Source organism: Cyprinus carpio, chromosome A5, assembly GCF_018340385.1.
Source record: "Cyprinus carpio isolate SPL01 chromosome A5, ASM1834038v1, whole genome shotgun sequence".
NCBI lineage: Eukaryota > Metazoa > Chordata > Actinopteri > Cypriniformes > Cyprinidae > Cyprinus > Cyprinus carpio.
The window spans coordinates 7171169-7190006 of NC_056576.1; the positions used below are offsets into that span (position 1 = coordinate 7171169).

An 18838-nucleotide genomic window follows, 5' to 3' on the forward strand; every position below is an offset into this window, starting at 1 on the left:
ATAACATTAGCAGAAAAGACACTTTCGACTGTGACTACCTTGTTTTATCCTACAAAAAAAAAGCTTAATGGTTCGTCCTAAGAGACCTTGTGTGTCTGTCCGCATGATCTCTCAATGCTTTAGCACCGTAATCCAGGCATCACTTCTGTTCTCTCCACGGCAGTCAACGGCCGCTGGGGGATTGAAAGATGTGGGATTATATCTCTCTCCATAATCCTAAATCTTAGCTAAAACCTCACTGACAACAACAGCATTACTCTAATTCAGCCTATATGACAAGCGTGCTCACAGTAACACAACAGCCTCCAGCAAATTATATAATAGATTAAGGAATCAATCTAATGAACCTGGAACATAAGAGGTTCTCACCCCTAATCTGAGAGATGAGGTCTGCAGGAGCAGAATTTACATAATTTAGAAATTAAGGTTCCTGATTAATAGAGATGAGTGTACACCGTTCAAAAGTTTGGGGCCTGTAAGACTTTTTTTTAAAGAAATTAATACTTTTTTTCAGTAAGGATGCATTCAATTGATCAAAAGTGACAGTAAAAACATTTACCATGTTTAACAAAAATGTCTAATACATGCTGCTCTTTTGAACTCTATACACAAAAAATACACAAAAAAAAAACAAAGTAATATTTTTCACAAAAAAAATAAAATGATACACTGTTTTCTTGAGCAGCTAATCATCACTTCAGAACGATTTCTGAAGAATTATGTGACACTGAAGACAGAAGTAATGCTGCTGAAAATTCAGCTGCGCAATACAAGAATAAATTTAATTTTACAATATACTCAAATAGTAAACAGTTATTTTAAATTGTAATAATATTTCACAATATTACTGTTTTTACTATATTTTTGAGCATATAAATGCAACCTTGATGAACAAGAGACTTATTTTAAAAACGTACTGACCTAAGATAAAGAACAGTAGTGTGTGTGTGTGTGTGTGTGTGTGTGTGTGTGTGTGTGTGTGTGTGTGTGTGTGTGTGTGTGTCCTACAGATTTACATTGAAGTAGAGACTGTGAGACTTGCAGGTGAGATCTTTTACATACAAAGAAAAACATAACAAACTACAAACCAAAAACCAACAAACCACCAACCTAACAACATTCTTAACTCAGTATAACGATTAAGACTCTCGTTCAGATAAGTGGAGAGATTTAGGGATCCTGGATCCAGCAGGACACACAAAAACTTACATTTCTATAGGACAGCTGCATGCGTATAGGCCAACATAAGCCTCTTTAGCTGTCTTGAACAAATCATCCCTCTGTAGCATTGTGCATTAATGTAACAATGTTATGAAATTAAATGTCTGTTTAATCAAGAGAATGTTTTGCAATATCGTGCACAAATATCATTATATCATATCAAGACTATGAATGTTAGGTTGAAATGTGAGACAAAAGACAGAGGCAGAGGAAAGTGACAAATCGAGTCCACGAAAAAAAAATAAAAAAAAACTTACAAAATCAGCAAAAAAAATAAAAAAAACAAGAATCCATATAAATCTCCAATTTAAGTATTCAATTTGCAATTAAATCACAATCTTTGTTTCTTTTTTCTCAGTCTTCAGGGATAGACAGATTTTCTTGGAAAGCATTACATTTGCATGGAAATAAATCGTGAGTTCGTATATTCTCTGACTCCACATGACTGGCGATCTATTCTCCAGTGAAATAAGATAACATGTAATTTATCAAGGCTTTAAACTTTGCTATCAGAGTCATGTCGCATCTTAATCTTTTGTTGTCTTGGGATTACTCTTATTTTAGGCCAAGATGAATGGTCATGTAATTTTTTATCTGGAATGAATAGTTTTGATTACTTGCTGATCCCCAGTTGGCCTTAAACATCAGCTTCATGGAGAGAAATGTGTCAACCTGGACAGAAAAAAAGAAGAGGAAAAAAGGGTATTTCAGGGCACGGACACGTTGAATATCAAAGAACAGGTGTCATGATTAACTGAAACTGATATCAATTCAACAGCACTTTTGTCGCATGCTTGTTGTTTGACAATTCTCATTTATCAGCCAGAATGCTTTCTGTTCCAGACCAAATTTGGGTTTTGGGGTGCGACAGAGGATGCCTTGGATATTACAAAAAATAAATAAATAAATAAAAATGTGGGGACATGAGAATTCCCTGTAATCAAATACATCAAAATCTACTGTGACAATAGACAGTTTAATGTAAAATCTAGTCAAATTCCAAATGTATTCTAGCACTGCAGATCTGAGACACAAGCATCACTAACATAATAACAAAAGAAATAACTCAGTCTTCTTTGACTACTCATCACAGGCTGAGCGGCCACACCTGCGTCCAATCAGCCGCTGCTTATTTAAACCCACAAGCGGGCACAGAGGTGAGAGATGTCTCCACAAGAGCCGGCTAACTTTGTCTTTTCCTCTGCCTCTAGACAGCAGCGTGTGAGACCGCCAGCCCCACCACCACGGGAGAGCACGGACCCACACTGCACTAGCAGCACCTTACAGACAAGACGCCAAGCACCGAACACCCAAACCACCTTACCGCACCAAAACGGTTCTTTTAATAAAACCCACCCTTCGGGGAACTTACCCTCATCCTCGTGTCGTGTCCTACTTCACCCCGCCACACTGGTGGAGAATGCGGGCATAACAAGTGAAGTGGACACCGACGCCCCCACCCCTACGAGTGGACTGGTTTGGATTTCTTTGTTGTGATTTTTTTCCCCTCACGGTCTTTGCCTCACACGTCTTCTCTGGTTCCCCAGGTGGCGCTCCTCCCCCGACGATGGAAGAGCTGCTGAAACATCTCACCGAGGTGAGCATCCGCCAGCAACAGATTATGGAGCACATGGCCTCTCGGCAGGGGGAAACCGAGCGAGAGGTGGCCGCGCTGCGCCTAGCCACAGCCCCGCGAACTTCCCTACCTGACCCCCGTGTCCAAGCAACCCAGCTGCTGCCCAGGATGACTGCCCATGACGATGTAACGATGTACCTCCAGATGTTCGAGACCGTAGCTGTGAGGGAAGCGTGGCCCAAGGAAGATTGGGCACGCATCATTGCACCCTTGCTCACGGGAGAGGCTCAGCGTGCCTACTTTGCGCTTCCCCCGGAGCTAAGGTCCTACGAGGACCTACGAATGGAGATTCTGGGACGAATGGGGTTGTCACCGATCAGCGCGGCCCAGTTGTTTAACGAGTGGACCTTCGACCTGCGGCAGCCAGCCCGGGCCCAAGCCGCTAGCCTCTCCCGTCTGGCTCAACACTGGTTGCTGGCCGGGGGTCCCACCGCACCCCAGGTAGCGGAGCATGTTGTGGTCGACCGCCTCCTACGTGCCCTTCCCCGCCCACTACGGCAGGCCGCCGGGATGCGGAACCCGGCAAAGTAAACGAGCTGGTCGAGGCCATCGAGCTGGGGGAGGCCACCCAACACCGGGAGATAGGGGAGAGAGCGCCGCCATTTCCCCGAAGGGTGGTCCCAGGACCCAGTGAGCAATCCGGCGGTTCCCAGCCCACAGGATGAGCCGATGGCCACGGAACTATGGGCGAAAGTTATGCCCAAAAAATCACCCCGCTCCCCAGGACGTGGGCTCCCGTGCTGCTCGCCCTAAACCTCTACTATGATTTGTTCCAGCAGGTGACCGGAGCCGGGGGATTCTCTAGGGAGAAGCACGAGGACGATCGCCTTAAACACTGCTGGGCCCAGGTGAGGGTTGCCGAGGGGAAGGAACTTCAGCCGGCACCCCACCCAACACCACATTTCATCATGGAAAATGGCCTGCTCTACTGTGTCGCCCAGCGGCGGGGGGAGGAGAAGACCCTGCTGGTGGTCCCGCACACTAAGACGGAGGCGGTGATCGAGATCGCCCATGCCCATCCAATGGCAGGCCACCTAGGAGCCCAAAACACAATACAGTGCCTCCGTGACCGTTTTCCACTGGCCGGGCCTCGAGGCTGAGGTCCGCCGGTTTTGCCAAGCCTGTCCAACGTGCCAGCAGACGTCGCCTCAGACCCCTCCCCCCAGCCTGCTGATACCGCTACCCATCATAGAGGCGCCCTTCGAGCGGATTGGGATGGATCTGGTGGGACCTCTGCCAAAGTCCGCCCGGGGGCACGAACACATCCTGGTCATCGTGGACTATGCCACCCGGTACCCTGAGGCTAGCCCCCTTAGGAAGGCAACAACTAAGGCCATTGCCCAGGAGCTCTTCCTCCTCTTCAGCCGGGTCGACATCCCGTCACAGATACTGACTGACCAGGGTACCCCCTTCATGTCCCGGATGATGGCGGAAGTATGCAGGCTTTTGAAGGTACAACAGCTCCGCACCACGGTGTATCACCCCCAGACCGACAGGCTCGTCGAGCGCTTCAACCAAACCCTGAAGCAGATGCTGCGCCGGGTGGCAGCAGAAGACAGACGGGACTGGGACCAAATGCTCCCCTACGTGCTCTTCGGCATCCGGGAAATTCCCCAAGCCTCCACTAGCTTCACCCCCTTCGAGCTGCTCTTCGGACGACAGCCCCGCTCACTGCTCGACGTGGCCAGAGAGGCCTGGGAACAACAGCCGGCAGTACACCGAACCACCATCGAGCATGTGCGTGAAATGAGGGAACGCATTGAGAGAGTGATGCCCATCGTCCGGGAACATCTGGTAAAAGCCCAACAAACGCAGCAACGACATTACAACCGGGCGGCCCAACCACGGGAGTTCCAGCGGGGAGACCACGTCCTGGTCCTTGTGCCCACGGCTGCCTGCAAGTTCCTGGCTACCTGGCAAGGCCCGTATACAGTCATATCCACTCTCGACCTCACCAAGGGCTACTGGCAAGTCCCCCTGACGGAGCAGGCGAAACCGAAGACGGCCTTCTCCACCCCAAGCGGCCACTGGCAATACCGGGTCCTTCCCTTTGGCCTGCACGGGGCCCCAGCCACCTTCCAGCGGCTCATGGTTGTCCTCCTCCGGCCGCATCAGGGCTATGCGGCTGCCTACCTCGACGACATCGTGATCCACTCGGAGACCTGGCAGGACCATCTGGAGCGGCTGCGGAGGGTGCTCACGGAGCTGTGCCGGGCTGGCCTGACCGCCAACCCCCGGAAGTGTCATCTGGCCCTCGCCGAAGCCAAGTATTTGGGGTATAAAACTCAGGTAAGGGCCTTTTTGGGATTGGCGGGATATTATCGCTGCTTTATCCCTAACTTCTCCTCCTTAGCTTCTCCCCTGACAGACCTGACCAGGAAGGGGCAGCCGGAGAAAGTCGGGTGGAACCCCGAGACAGAAGCAGCGTTCCTCAAAATCAAGGCCGCCCTGACGACGGAACCGGTCCTCCGTGCCCCCGACTTCAACCGCCCCTTCCTGCTGCAAACAGACGCATCCGACACCGGGTTGGGAGCCGTCTTGTCGCAGGTATGTACATCAGCCGAAAGCTGACCCCCGCAGAACCAGCTATATGCCACCGTAGAGAGGGAAGCGTTGGCCGTCAAGTGGGCAGTCCTGGAGCTCCGCTATTACCTCCTCGGCCGCCACTTCACCCTCCTCACGGACCACGCTCCCCTGCAGTGGAGTGCCCGGGCAAAGGAGACCAACGCCAGGGTGACGCGGTGGTTCCTGGCGCTCCAGGACTTTCACTTCACCCTACGACATCGGGCGGGGGACGGCCAACGCCAACGCCGTCGGACTCTCCCGCCTGTGGTCAGCTTTCGCAGGTCTGTCAGGCTCCACTCCCCGCCCTCCCCCGATCTCCCCACTGCTCCAGAGGAATAGGACGACGCTTGGGGGGGGGGGGTGTGACACGTGTCCCGAGCACTCATCAGCGTCACCCTGGCAACGGCGCAGGCACACCTGCGCCTACTCATCACGGGTTGAGCGGCCACACCTGCGTTCCATCAGCCGCGGCTTATTTAAACCCCGCAAGCGGGCACAGAGGTGAGAGATGTCTCCACAAGAGCCGGCTAACTTTGTCTTTTCCTCTGCCTCTAGACAGCAGCGTGTGACTGCCAGCCCCACCACCATGGGAGAGCACGGACCCACACTGCACTAGCAGCACCTCACAGACAAGACGCCGAGCACCGAACACCCAAACCACCTCACCGCACCAACGGTTCTTTTAATAAAACCCACCCTTCGGGGAACTTACCCTCATCCTCGTGTCGTGTCCTACTTCACCCCGCCACAATATATATATATATATATAAAATCAGGTAAAATCAAGCAACACTTCTCATCAAATGACATTAAAATTAAATCAAGTGAAAATTCTTATTCTTATCAAATGACACTAAAGGTGAAGAACATTGAATAATATTTCTAAATTTTCTTACAAGTTTAGGGTAATTTTGGTCGCAAATACCTACTTTAAGTTTGTCCCGCACAACGGAAACTGTTTATATCTAGGCTGTGTAAAAGAAACAAAACAAAACATTTTGAGATATATTTGTGATATTTAAATATATATTAAAGTGATACATTACCGTAATTTTATTTTGTCAACGCACCATTCGACGCTTTACAATGAATTTAAAGATACATCCGCGTAACATGAAGTGTCTGACAGTCTTTTTATTTCATGAATAAAATCAGTAAGTCACATTTTTGATGGCAAAATGATAGGCTTTTAAAACATCAAGGCAGAAAAATTAAGAGATATGCAATTTTTGCAGACATCCATTAACTTACATGAACAAAAATAAAGAGCTAGAATAGATATAAAAGAGTCTTTGGATTCATAAAAGTTTGTAGCTAGAAGGAAAAGAGAGGCAGATATGTGAAAGAGAAACCTCTCATACAAAAAGAAAAAAACATCACTTTGTCCTTCCACCACTAGCAGCCTAAAAACTCACAGTGCAAACATTACCTCAGAAGAGAGAGATGTTTACTGCGCTATTCATCACAACCAATCTTCATCTATAAATTCATCAGTAAACACTAATTCACAATTAATGGTATAAAAAATACTATAAATATAAATACATTTGAACCCTCACCTTTGCCCTTGAAGAGAATAAAACAAGAAGTGCCATAAAAAAAGGGGTTGAAGATTTGAAAACATACACAGTTTGGCGTATAAATATGTTTAGTTGTGACTATTCAGTATGCTTTAAAAGATTAAATGTTGCTTGATGGACTAAAAACCTCTGAGCTGGTCTTGCCTTCCAATATCTGCATGCTCGCTTATGAAATATTATAACATATTTACTGTAATTCAACTACTGTAAGTCTTTGAAAACCATTCCGTTATTACACAGACAGTGCAGAAGCTAAACAAAAACAACGCCAACTCTCGCTGTTGGTGCAGGAATTAGTGTATAATGGAAAGTTCACAAGAAAACACTATCATCCTCTTCTCACCACATATATAATGTTACAAGCTAAATGCTTTTCATCACATGTAGGTTAATGTTCGGATCTTTTATTATGTTATAGCTTATTATTGAAAAACTATGACCATTTAGAAGGATTGAATGGGGCATATATTCATTTTGGCTGCAACTGCAAATATATTTGTTGCTTCTCAGCTGGGGACAGTGATGTTAGCGTTCCTGATATTGTTGTGGTTATTTTGATGATGTTGTTTTTGGATCGCAGTTACTGATGTTTGCAATCTGTAGCTGGCGTATTTGACGTGTTCAGTTGGTGCAGGTGTTGATGTTCTTGCCGTCAGCTGCATCATCCACCAGAGACAGATGGTAGTCCGTGGCGAGAGTGAAATGAGAAATACATCCCACTAAACCTCGCATGTACTGCGTGTTGGTGTGCAACGCGATCTCCTTCATCCCACCTGGAGAGAGAGTGGGAAACTTCGAGATTTGAAATCAAAATCACAACCAGAACTAGACAAATACAAAAGAAGTCTCTTCTGCTCATGAGGACTGCATTTATTTGAGAAAAAAATACAGCAAAAACAGTAATATTGTGAAAAATTATTACAATTTAAAATAACATTTTTCTATTTGAATATATTTTAAAATGTAATTTATTTCTGTGATACAAAGCTGAATTTTCAGCATCATTACTCCAGTCTTCAGTGTCACATGATCCTTCAGAAATCATTCTAATTTTTGTTTGTAAGAAAAATTTGTGATTATTATCCATGTTGAAAACAGTTGTGCTGCTACATATTTTTTATGAAAACACTGATCAAGTTATTTCAGGATTCTGCAGTGAATCACAGCAAATCAAATCTTTTTTAACATCTTTACTCTTACTTTTAAACAATTTAAAATTTTTTGCTGAATATATTTTTTTATTCCTACTTTATTTCATACACAATCTTGTGTGAACATATATTGTCATTATCATCATCTTTATCATTATAATCAACTTCAAAATAGTGTTTATTCTTACCAATGTAAAGGTCACCATTGATGTTCAGCTGTCTCATCTTACCCGGAGATCTGCCTGTTTTAGCTCCGTAATCATCGACGGTTAGTTTACCAGACTGTCCATCTCTTCAAACAGAGACAAACATAAAGGCTTGGTTAAATTGAGAAAACTACAGCCCTTTTAAATGGTACATATTGCCTGACATTCAAGAAAATCTGGAAGAAATCTGGTGCAGGATTTACTTTTTCACTTAAAAACTGCTAGCAAGTAAAGAAACAGCACATACCACACTGAATCACTGTAAACGTGAAATTTTGAAAAGAAAGACATGCTGAAATAATGATTTAATGGCAAATGTCTTACCTGACAGCTTTCACTCTGTGCCATCTGCCATCACTAAATGTGCCATTAATGACCAAAGTGGCAGCTCCACTACCAAGATTGTAACTGATGAGAGAATAAGAGATGTTTGGAGGATGCTTTTAATTCTCTCTTGTCTGCAAAATTTTTTAAGCATGTGGGTGCATGCAGACGGATTTGTTGTAATACCTGAAAATGAGCGCTCCATCTTGAAGGCCAAGAGACAGATAGTCACTGTTGGCTCTCATTGGACTGTCTCCTCGCCATAATAAAAGGCCATCTTTAGACGTGCTCTTAAAACGCATGAACATATTTGTTCTGGAACCTGATACCCTGCAGAGACACGCACCATTATATTAGCATGTGTGCATGCATGTAAGCACAGAAAAGACAAAAACATCATATGAAGCGTATAGAGTGCAATAGAAGTAAAAACATTTTCTCCACTGAGTAATAGATTTTTGATGATAACCTATAAATAAAGACTCAAGACAGACCTACTGTGAGCTCCATGGTTGTTAATCAATGGTATGTGCTTTTGTTGAAGCCATCTGTTTAGATTATTTTAAATAACTACAACTTTAAGATAATCATGTTTAACCGTGGAATTCAAAGTGGAAAACTACATTACCCATGATGCTGTGCTCACCAATCAGAGAGTTGCAGTGAGCAAAGTTGCACCAAATTGCACTCTCCAATGAAGCACTGCAAACAATGTCATTTACATTTTGCAATAAACTATTGTTTCTATAGTAATAATCAACAACTTTAAATGAATAGTTCTATATTTCACAATCGTTTTTAATTGTCATTCACAAGGCTTCATTGGATTGTAGTTCTTTCCCTCACTAAAACAGTTAAGTAGACAGTCTGATTTGCTGATACATTTTGCTTAAAATCTAATTTTGTAATGTTGAGATTCACCTCATTGCTGGTTGTGTTAGTTCATGGCATATAACGTATTAACAAAGACCGTAAATTCCTATAAGATAAATTAATACTCCCTGAACCAATGCTACTGAAAAAGTGAGCAGGCACTAATTCACTCTATCAATCTGAGCGCACTTATAGAGTGTAAAAGCAAAAGTACTCTACCTTTTGAGGATATCTCTGTTGTCATATGTCAGATAACTGCGTCCGGTGAACTGAGGGATCTCAATAGATTCAGTGACAGCTGATACAGCAAAAGACAAAGAGCGCGCAGCTCTGTAACGTGCACTAGATGGCAGCATACATCTTAAATAAATACACTAAAGCTATTCTTACTAGACAGCAGACATGAATGAGAGACATTCTGACTTGAGCACTTACTATTTAAGCAGTAATTCCCACATTCTGCACAGTGAGAGCACAAAACAGAATAAAAGAAGCTTAAGAAAGATTTTGAAGTGTTATGGAAGAAGTCTGCAATCAATATCAGAGCAACGTCTCAGTTTAAAACCAAACACAAAATACTGTTTGTGTACTACGGAAAGAAAGTTTTCAATTAGAGCTCAATCCTTCTCCTGGAGATCTGCCTTCCTGCAAAATTTAGTTTTAGTCGTATACTAATAATATGAGAAGCACTGTATTCAGTCATTTTCATACAGTTATTCGCATTTTTATCTAATTTTGCATTAAAAAGACATAAACTGAACAATTAAGTCAAGGAGTGCAATAAATCTAGTGCATTGCATCATGGGATACATATGGAGTCAATATAATATCACATATATAGCTATACGCAAAAAAATAAAGTTTTGCAAAAGAAAATAAAGTTTTGCAAACGAAAATTAAAGTATTGAGGGAAAATAATTTTTACTGCTTTTTGCAAACAAAAATAAAGAATTGCAAAACATAAAATGATACCGCGCAAAAAGAAATGATTTTGCAATACATATTTTCCATGGTCCATATCTATTATTTTATTTGCAACACTGATTTGATTTTGCGTGTCGGTCTAGTTTGAGCTTGCGCTGCAGTTTTTTCCTGTGCGCTTCATTTTTCTGCGCGTCTCGCTTTGTGGCGCTGTTTTGACGTGGGGGTGGAGTCAAGGGGCAGGGGCGTGTTACAAAACATGCCTCCCTGGAAGTGACGTCATCGGCCCGAGACGCAGCTCACTGATCCAGGTACTGTCATGATGAGCAGATGCATGCGAGTGTATGGGATCAGAATCCCGCCAAATGTATTGCAGTCATAGATCGAAAAATAATAAGCATAAATAAAATATTTAAAAACACATGTAAAATAATAACGCACAAAACTGAAAAACAAATGCATTTTTTTTTTTTTTAAATAACAAACAACGCGGTAATTGATCGAAAAATAATAAGCATGAATCAAAAATGTAAACACATTTAAAATTATATTGCACAAACCTGAAACATGAATTTAAATTTTTCCAAATCGCAAACAAAATCAGGTTTCCTGCTCATATGTTATTTTTTTGTGTGCTTATGGTCTTTTCCCCTTTGCTCTTGTTTCCACGTTCTGCGCTTGCGTTTCTAAATGTTGCAGTTAGAGTTTCATGTAAATCAGGGCGGGCTTCAGCGTCACCATTGGGCCACAAGTTCTAGATTGACAGCTGCTCCTCTAGCCAATCAGTCCAAGGGGGAGTTGACGTCACTCCGATGCGACTCGTGGCTGCTGTCTGTGGCAGGTGTGTGAAGCTGGATAACCAGCGTCAGCAGGCAAATCCCGGACGATCTCAGGTAATTAGCCATAAATATTTTGTTAATGGGTGACAGAAACATTCCCTTTGTGTGTTATGATATTTTCTGCAAGCTCTATGTTGTCCGAGTAGGCCGATATGTAGCCCGCTAACACGTGTCTTGTTATTTTGGTTTAGTAAGCAATACTTTATATTTAGGCAGTAGGGCTGCACTATAAATCGCACGCGATATTTGATGCGCAGCTTGTCAGTAAAGCCGGTTCTGTAATCAGCTGTAAATCTCCATCACTTGCGCACTTTCATGGAGCAGCATTTACTAGCCGTTATGCTGCTCCATGTGAAAGCGCGCAGGTGATGGAGATTTACCGCTGATTACAGAACCGGAATGCAAATACAGTATTTTATGTGTTATTTGTGGTTGTAGCTTGAAGGGATACAGCTACAGGAAACCAACATTAAATATTTTTTTTCTTACAATTAGATTGTGTTTTATTAAAGTTTACACCTACCCCAACCCTAAACCTACCCTTACAGTAATGCATATACATTAAAAATCATTGTTTAGCACGAGAAAAAGGACGCGATATTGATGTGCGCATGCGCAGTAAACCCTGGTAGGAAATGTCAGGACACCGCCTTTACTGACAAGACGCGCATATCGCGTGCAATTTATCGTGCAGCCCTACAATGCCTAAAATATAGAGTATTGCTTACTAAACCAAACTAACAAGACACCTGTTAACGAGCTAGATCGGGCTAGTCTGGACTACATAGAGCTTGCAGAAAAGATCATAACACACAAAGTGAATGTTTCTGTCACTCATTAACAAAAAAATTATGGCTAATTACCTGAGATCGTCCAGGATTTGCCTTCTGACACTGGTTATCCATTCTCACACTAGATCTTCACACTGTTAATCACGGGATTGGGACGGGACAGGAAAAAATGTCAGCGGGAGTGGGCGGGACCGGGAATCGTAACACTTTGATCCCCAACTTTATACACAAATATAGCCTACCTTTTAAATAAACTATAAACTGTAGGCTTATATTTTTAATTTTGAACTCAATTCTACTTCCCCTGTGTCTTTATGTTCTCCTCCTGTCTGCTTTGGTGTGGCTGGTTCAGTGAATGACCTGCGCGTAAAGGACAGACCGTTAATGGCTGGTCTATGTGGTAATACAGTAGCCTACATCGGGCAGGACATCCAAAAGCCCAGCTATAATTCATAGACCTCAAATATAGCTTTTCATCTAAAAGATGTATGTAGTCACAACTTTACATGGCCCGCTCAATCTAATGTTAACCCACAGAAATGTGCGCTATTGAAGTGTGTGCGCAAAACTGAACAGCAGCGCGCTCACAGCAGGACAGATAGGCACCGGTGCTCTCACTGGCTCTTAAAATACTCCGTAATCTTTGTTCATACAGATAAAAGTAATAAATCTTTCGAATCCGTATACGTTCATTTGTGTGCAATTAGAATAACAACGGAACGTGCTTCTGTAAAATAATTAAAGCAAACCATGCGGTTTCTGTCGTCTCGGTCATGTGAACTTGAGCGAGAAACTTCAAAACTCTGTGTATGAAAAATAAATCTATAGACAGTGAAATGTCTACGCTCAAAAAAAAAAAAAAAAAAAAAAAAATAGAAAACGTGTGTGTTAGCTTGGATGTTTAACATTAAATTTAATGTGTGTGCAATGCACAATGTGCATTAAGATGGCTTTCAGTTCAATAAAATAACAAAAAAAAACTACATTTTGAATTTTTATTTAACTAAAGTGGGCATGCTGTGATCTGTACTGTATTTTATTTTTATTTTTTTTGTGACAGATTCCGGCCAAAAAGAAATACAACATAGTGGTAGGGAACGTGAGTCATTCTTCCGGGATTGAAACGGGACGGGATTTTCCCCCAGTATTTTTTGTGTGATTGGGACGGGATGGGATGCGGGAGTTTGCGGGAGTGGGACGGGGAGAGATTTGAAAATCCACTCCCGTGTCACCCTCTACTTCACACCAGAGCATGTGAGCGGAGTGGAGCGGTGAGAATCTCCGCTCATCGCTCACGGAACTGTTCACCCCTCCGCTCCCCCGCTCAAAGCTACATCAGGCCGCTCCGCTCATTATCGCTCAGCGCTCAATGCAGTTTGCTTCGCGCTTCACTCTAATCGACCCCCGCTCGCTCCAAAAAAGAAAAAAAATCTATATATGACTTTTAGCTTAGACCACAGCCTTACCTCCTAAACACTAATGAGCAACAACAACATTTTTCAAATAGAAATGTTTTATTTCAAATTACAAATGACAAATTAGTCACAAAAATTCCTGTAAAATTAAACGAATAAATGGGCCTAATAATATAAATAAAAATTATATAAACAAAAATATGCATAAACGTTTTAAAAGTAAATTAACTATCAGGTCAACATTCTTATAACTGAACTTTTTGCGCAGCGCGCAGGATTAAAATTTAAATTGGCTTATATCAATTGTACGAAAAAAAAAAACTGCTGTAAAATTAAACGAATAAATGGGCCTAATAATATAAATAAAAATTATATAAACAAAAATATACATAAACGTTTAAAAAGTAAATTACCTTTTAGGCGAACATTCTTATAACCGAACTTTTGCGCAGCGCACAGGATTAAAATTTGAATTGGCTTATATCAATTGTACAAAAAAAAAAAAAAAAAAAAAAAAAAAATAATCTGTTGTAAAAATAAACGAATAAATGGGCCTAATAATATAAATAAAAATTATATAAACAAAAATATACATAAACGTTTTAAAAGTAAATTAACTATTAGGCCAACATTCTTATAAATGAACTTTTTTGCGCAGCGCACAGGATTAAATTTTAAATTGGCTTATATCAATTGTACAAAAAAACTGCTGTAAAATTAAACGAATTAATGGGCCTAATTATATAAATAAATCACTGTTAGTTCATTTTTTTTTAGTACACCCTGTATGATTTCTCGTTTTCTTTTTTGAAAGTAGGCTACTTTTTGAACTCCATTATTGAGCCACGTTTTGAATGAAAAAAGTCTGTTGATGACAGTAAAAGACAGATGGATTCTGGGTCAGGCTTGACTGAGCATGCTTCAGACTCGTGGTGAGCGGAGCGAAATAAGAGCAGGAAATAGAGCGACGCTCCGTCCTTTTAAAAATTATGCTCTGCGCTAAGACCCGCCAGCTCGCGCTCCCCGCTCGCTCCCACTCCACTCCGCTCACATGCTCTGCTTCACACACCTGCCACCACAGCAGCCACGAGTCGCATCGGAGTGACGTCAACTCCCCCTTGGACTGATTGGCTAGAGGAGCAGCTGTCAATCTATAACTTGTGGCCCAATGGTGACGCTGAAGCCCGCCCTGATTTACATGAAACTCTAACTGAAAAAACTAGAAAACGCAAGCGCAGAATGTGGAAACAAGAGCAAAGGGGAAAAGACCATAAGCACACAAAAAAATAACATATGAGCAGGAAACCTGATTTTGTTTGCGACTTGGAAAATTTTGAATACATGTTTCAGTTTTGTGGTATATAATTTTAAATGTGTTTACATTTTTGATTCACGCTTATTATTTTACAATCAATGACGGCGTTGTTTGTTATTTAAAAAAAAAATTGCATTTGTTTTTCAGTTTTGTGCGTTATTATTTTACATGTGTTTTTAAATATTTTATTTATGCTTATTATTTTCGATCTATGACTGCAGTACAATCGGTCACACCTCCGGACCACTGACCAACACGGTGAAGTGTATCGGTCATTCCTGATGGCCCGTTCCAGAGTCGCTCCTAAGCAATTTCACTCTATGCCCCGATTAGAACTCTGTGCTGCCCTCACCTCATAAACAGTGTTCTCAGATGTCTTGGATAGTGATGGATGTTTATGTTCTTTTTCTTCTGTGATTTCATACCACTCGTTATTCTTAAACTTCACTCCAATAAATTACCATACCATTGATCATATCAGTTTTCCCAGTGCCGGATTCTCCTATCATAACAACGAATATGAACTTTTTTCTTTCTGTCTCGGTCTCTTCTTCCAAATGTTCATCGTCTGACAGTTCCATCAGTCCCATCAATATTCTCTCTGTGTTCACCCGGTAAAGTGCTGGAGGACCTGGATTAATGAGGGTGGCATCATGATGTGATCTGCAAAAGAGATTTGATTATAGCAATAAATGTTATGATTTCAGTCAGGTATCTATTAGTCTACAGTGCCTATAGTAGTATGTATTTTACGATGTTGTTTCACATTTTGCTGATTTGTCAACATGATAGTGTTGTTTAGTTGGCTAACACAGATTAAGAAAGAAAATCTTACCGCTTCCCCACTGATCGATTCCAATCACCTGTATTTGATAGTAAGCATTTTCAACAATTATAATAAAAAATAAAATATTATAAATAACTTGATTTAATGTAATGTTATTTGTGTCACTAGCTGCTGCTTTCTTTGAACACAAAAACAATGTGGTTGAAAAGGTTATAATGCCATTTACAGACTCACGGTTCATAGTAGGAGGAGGATCAATGCTGCGATGTGTAACAATGCTTTCATCACTGCAGTCGATGGTGATGCATCTTCGGGAAAACATTACATGCTCTTAATAAGTTATTCGTCACATTTATGAATCAGCAAATGATACTGATTTAGGCCTGTCGCAATAGTCAAATCAATTAATCGTACGATAAAAGAAAATGTATAGACGGCAATTCACTTTTGCTTTATTTGAACAAAGCTTTATGCTGGAGAAATTATTTTTCAAAAGTTTTTTTGCAAATGGCCTGTTATGTCTGAGCCTAATGTTTAATATTTTTTGAAGTGCAGTTTTGTTTACATCCATTTTATTTATTGTTTTTGGTTGTTTTTGGTATATATTCAAGTGCATTTCTTTTTAACAGAGACTGACAGTCCATTGCTTTTATTGTTTTTGGTTGTTTTGTTCATTTATTGTGGATATTTAAAATGTTTTCTGTTTTCAGTGTTAAATATTCTTTAGAAATAAAAGTTTATTGATCTTTGAAAAGGTGTACCTGCATTATTATTATGCCATTATCATTATATTTGTTGAAACTGGTTTTAGAACGACAATATTATCGTTAATCGCAATAATTTCTTGGACAATTTATCGTCCAGCAAAATTTGTTATCGTGACAGGCCTATTGATTTAGCCCACAATGTTCAACAAATCATTAACTATCAATAAAATTAAATAAGCCTTTTATAAGCCTCCTTCTGTTGAACTCAAAAGATGACATCTGGAAGAATGTTGGTAACCAAACAGTTGTTGGTCTTACACACATTCTTGCTGATATCTTTTGTGCATTTGCGTGTGTGTGTCCGTGTTTTTGTGACATATCAGGACACAACTTTGTATAATGACATGGGTATGACACAGGTATTACAAGGAGAGGGTGACTTATGAGGACATAACCCATGTCCCCATTTTTCAAAACGCTTATAAACCATACAGAATGAGTGTTTTTTTTTTTTTTGTTTTTTGTTTTTTGAGAAAGTAAAAATGCACAAAGTTTCCTGTAAGGGGTAGGGTTGGTGTAGGGCGATAGAATATACAGTTTGTACAGAATAAAAACCATTACACCTATGGGATGAACCCACAATTCACAAAAACAAACGTGTGTGTGTGTGTGTGTGTGTGTGTGTGTGTGTGTGTGTGTGTGTGTGTGTGTGTGTGTGTGTGTGTGTGTGTGTGTGTGTGTGTGTGTGTGTGTGTTTTCAACAGAAGAAAGAAACTCATTCCGGTTTGGAACAACTTGAGGACGAGTAAATGATGGCAGATTTTCATTTCTTTGGTGACCTATCCCTTTAAAGTTATACACAACTGATTTCTCAAGAGCTTTATTAGCTGCTAGATTGTAGCAGATTAATATGGAATATATTTTTTTTCAAAGATTGGAGAAAATACTGTCAAATAGTAAAAATCCTGAGTTACAAACATTAAAGCAACTCTCTGCTCTTCCCCACAACCCTGTCATTTGATATTGTCATTTCTGGGTAGTTAAAACAAATTGTTTTATGAAATTGTTTTTTTATTAATTGTTTTTAAATTCTGTTCTTTTAGGTATTTGTGTTATGTAGTCAACGCTGTAATGCTTTTCTTCTTCTTCTTCTTCTTCTTCTTCTTCTTCTTCTTCTTCTTCTTCTTCTTCTTACAAATAACAGATGAGTCTATTACTAAAATAATCATTAGTTAGAGCCAATAGGGTCTGGCTGCAGACATGCACTTGCACTATCAGACACCGGTTCTTCACTTGCAGTCGCCTGTGATGGGAAGTCCGGTTCTTTTCCCCAAACCGGTTCTTCCGGAAAGTTTCTTTCAATGAACCAGTAAAAAAAAAAAACTGTTCACTGGTTCTTTAACTCCCTAATGTAATTATGTTATTCATGATATCGTAATGATATCAAGTCTATTGTCCCGGGCCAGGATGAAAATACGCATTCAGATATATAAAGTTATAATAAATAAATAAATAAATAAATAAATAAATAAATAAATAAATAATCATAACTTCAGTCAGTTAAAACATCATCATGATCAGATAAGTTAAGACTTGCAACTAAAGCACCCAAATACAGGTACAGACTACCAAAATAACTAGTTCAGTTCAGGCAATCATGTACTGTTCGATAGCTTCACGCTGAATCACGCATGCGCAGAATCATCAGCTCAGTGTACTGTTGGAGTAACTGAATCAGTGGCGGCTCGTCAATTTTGAGGTGAAAATGGGAGGAAGACTATTTAATGTTAATAAAATTCACAATTCATTTCAGTTCATGTCTCAGAACGTGTATTTTTTTTGTTTGTAATTACACACCTGTAATACCATAACATGTTACTGAAGTTGAAAAATGACACTTTTCCATCGTGAATGTGCCGAATCTGCTGATGTATTTACAACCGCTAGGTCACAGAGAAGGGGAGGGGGAGGGGCAGAGCTGAGCTCTTGTCTTAGTTGGTAAAATAAAATAAAAAAATTAGCCAATCAGCATTGAGTGTTCACTTTGAGCGCTGAGGAGTGTTGAGAAAAGAAACCTCATAGAGGAGGCTAGCCTGGTATCAACCAATCATCGTAGAGACATAAATAACGTGATATTAGTTTGAACGTCTCTCGCTGCACTGATAATGATCCAAGTACTTATGATGAGTAGCGATAATTAATATTTGATCGCCAACAGATTTACCAAGCTGTCACTCAAACAGTATATATACAAATTTAAAGGGAGAACTCGCCTTAGCTGGATATAGGCTACAGCAGTTAAATAACACAACAGACAGCTCTCTTTTAAAGCATACTTTTAAGAGGGATGTTTCAAGTGATAGGCCAGGTAAGTGATATTATATTATCCTGTTCGATGTGTGTCGGTTTCTTTACGTTTTCTGACTAAAAGCAACCAAAAAGCCTTTTAAAGTGGCTAAGCAAATAATAATAATAACAATAATAATAATTGACAGGGATCCCAGACC

At 40.9% G+C, this 18838-nt stretch overlaps 1 protein-coding gene across 1 annotated transcript; it reads right to left on the reverse strand.

Annotated features, from left to right (window-relative positions):
* Nucleotides 1-6548: 6548 nt before the first annotated feature.
* Nucleotides 6549-10397, reverse strand: LOC109087884 (pikachurin-like). The gene is made up of 5 exons (XM_019102074.2): nucleotides 9776-10397; nucleotides 8870-9013; nucleotides 8684-8767; nucleotides 8342-8445; nucleotides 6549-7775 (listed from the first exon to the last, which is right to left on the reverse strand). Exons 1-5 carry the CDS (start codon nucleotides 9910-9912, stop codon nucleotides 7624-7626), a joined length of 621 nt encoding a protein of 206 aa, XP_018957619.2. The 5' UTR covers nucleotides 9913-10397; the 3' UTR covers nucleotides 6549-7623.
* Nucleotides 10398-18838: the final 8441 nt, after the last annotated feature.

What these genes read in the sequence shown, in the direction of transcription:
- LOC109087884 (XM_019102074.2), bottom strand. Translation starts at nt 9,912, where the DNA reads ATGCTGCCATCTAGTGCACGTTACAGAGCTGCGCGCTCTTTGTCTTTT. An exon ending in AACAGAGATATCCTCAAAAG is followed by an intron (nt 9,014 to 9,775) that starts GTAGAGTACTTT and finishes GTGTCTCTGCAG; the next exon opens with GGTATCAGGTTCCAGAACAA. An exon ending in CAATGGTGACCTTTACATTG is followed by an intron (nt 7,776 to 8,341) that starts GTAAGAATAAAC and finishes CTCTCTCTCCAG; the next exon opens with GTGGGATGAAGGAGATCGCG.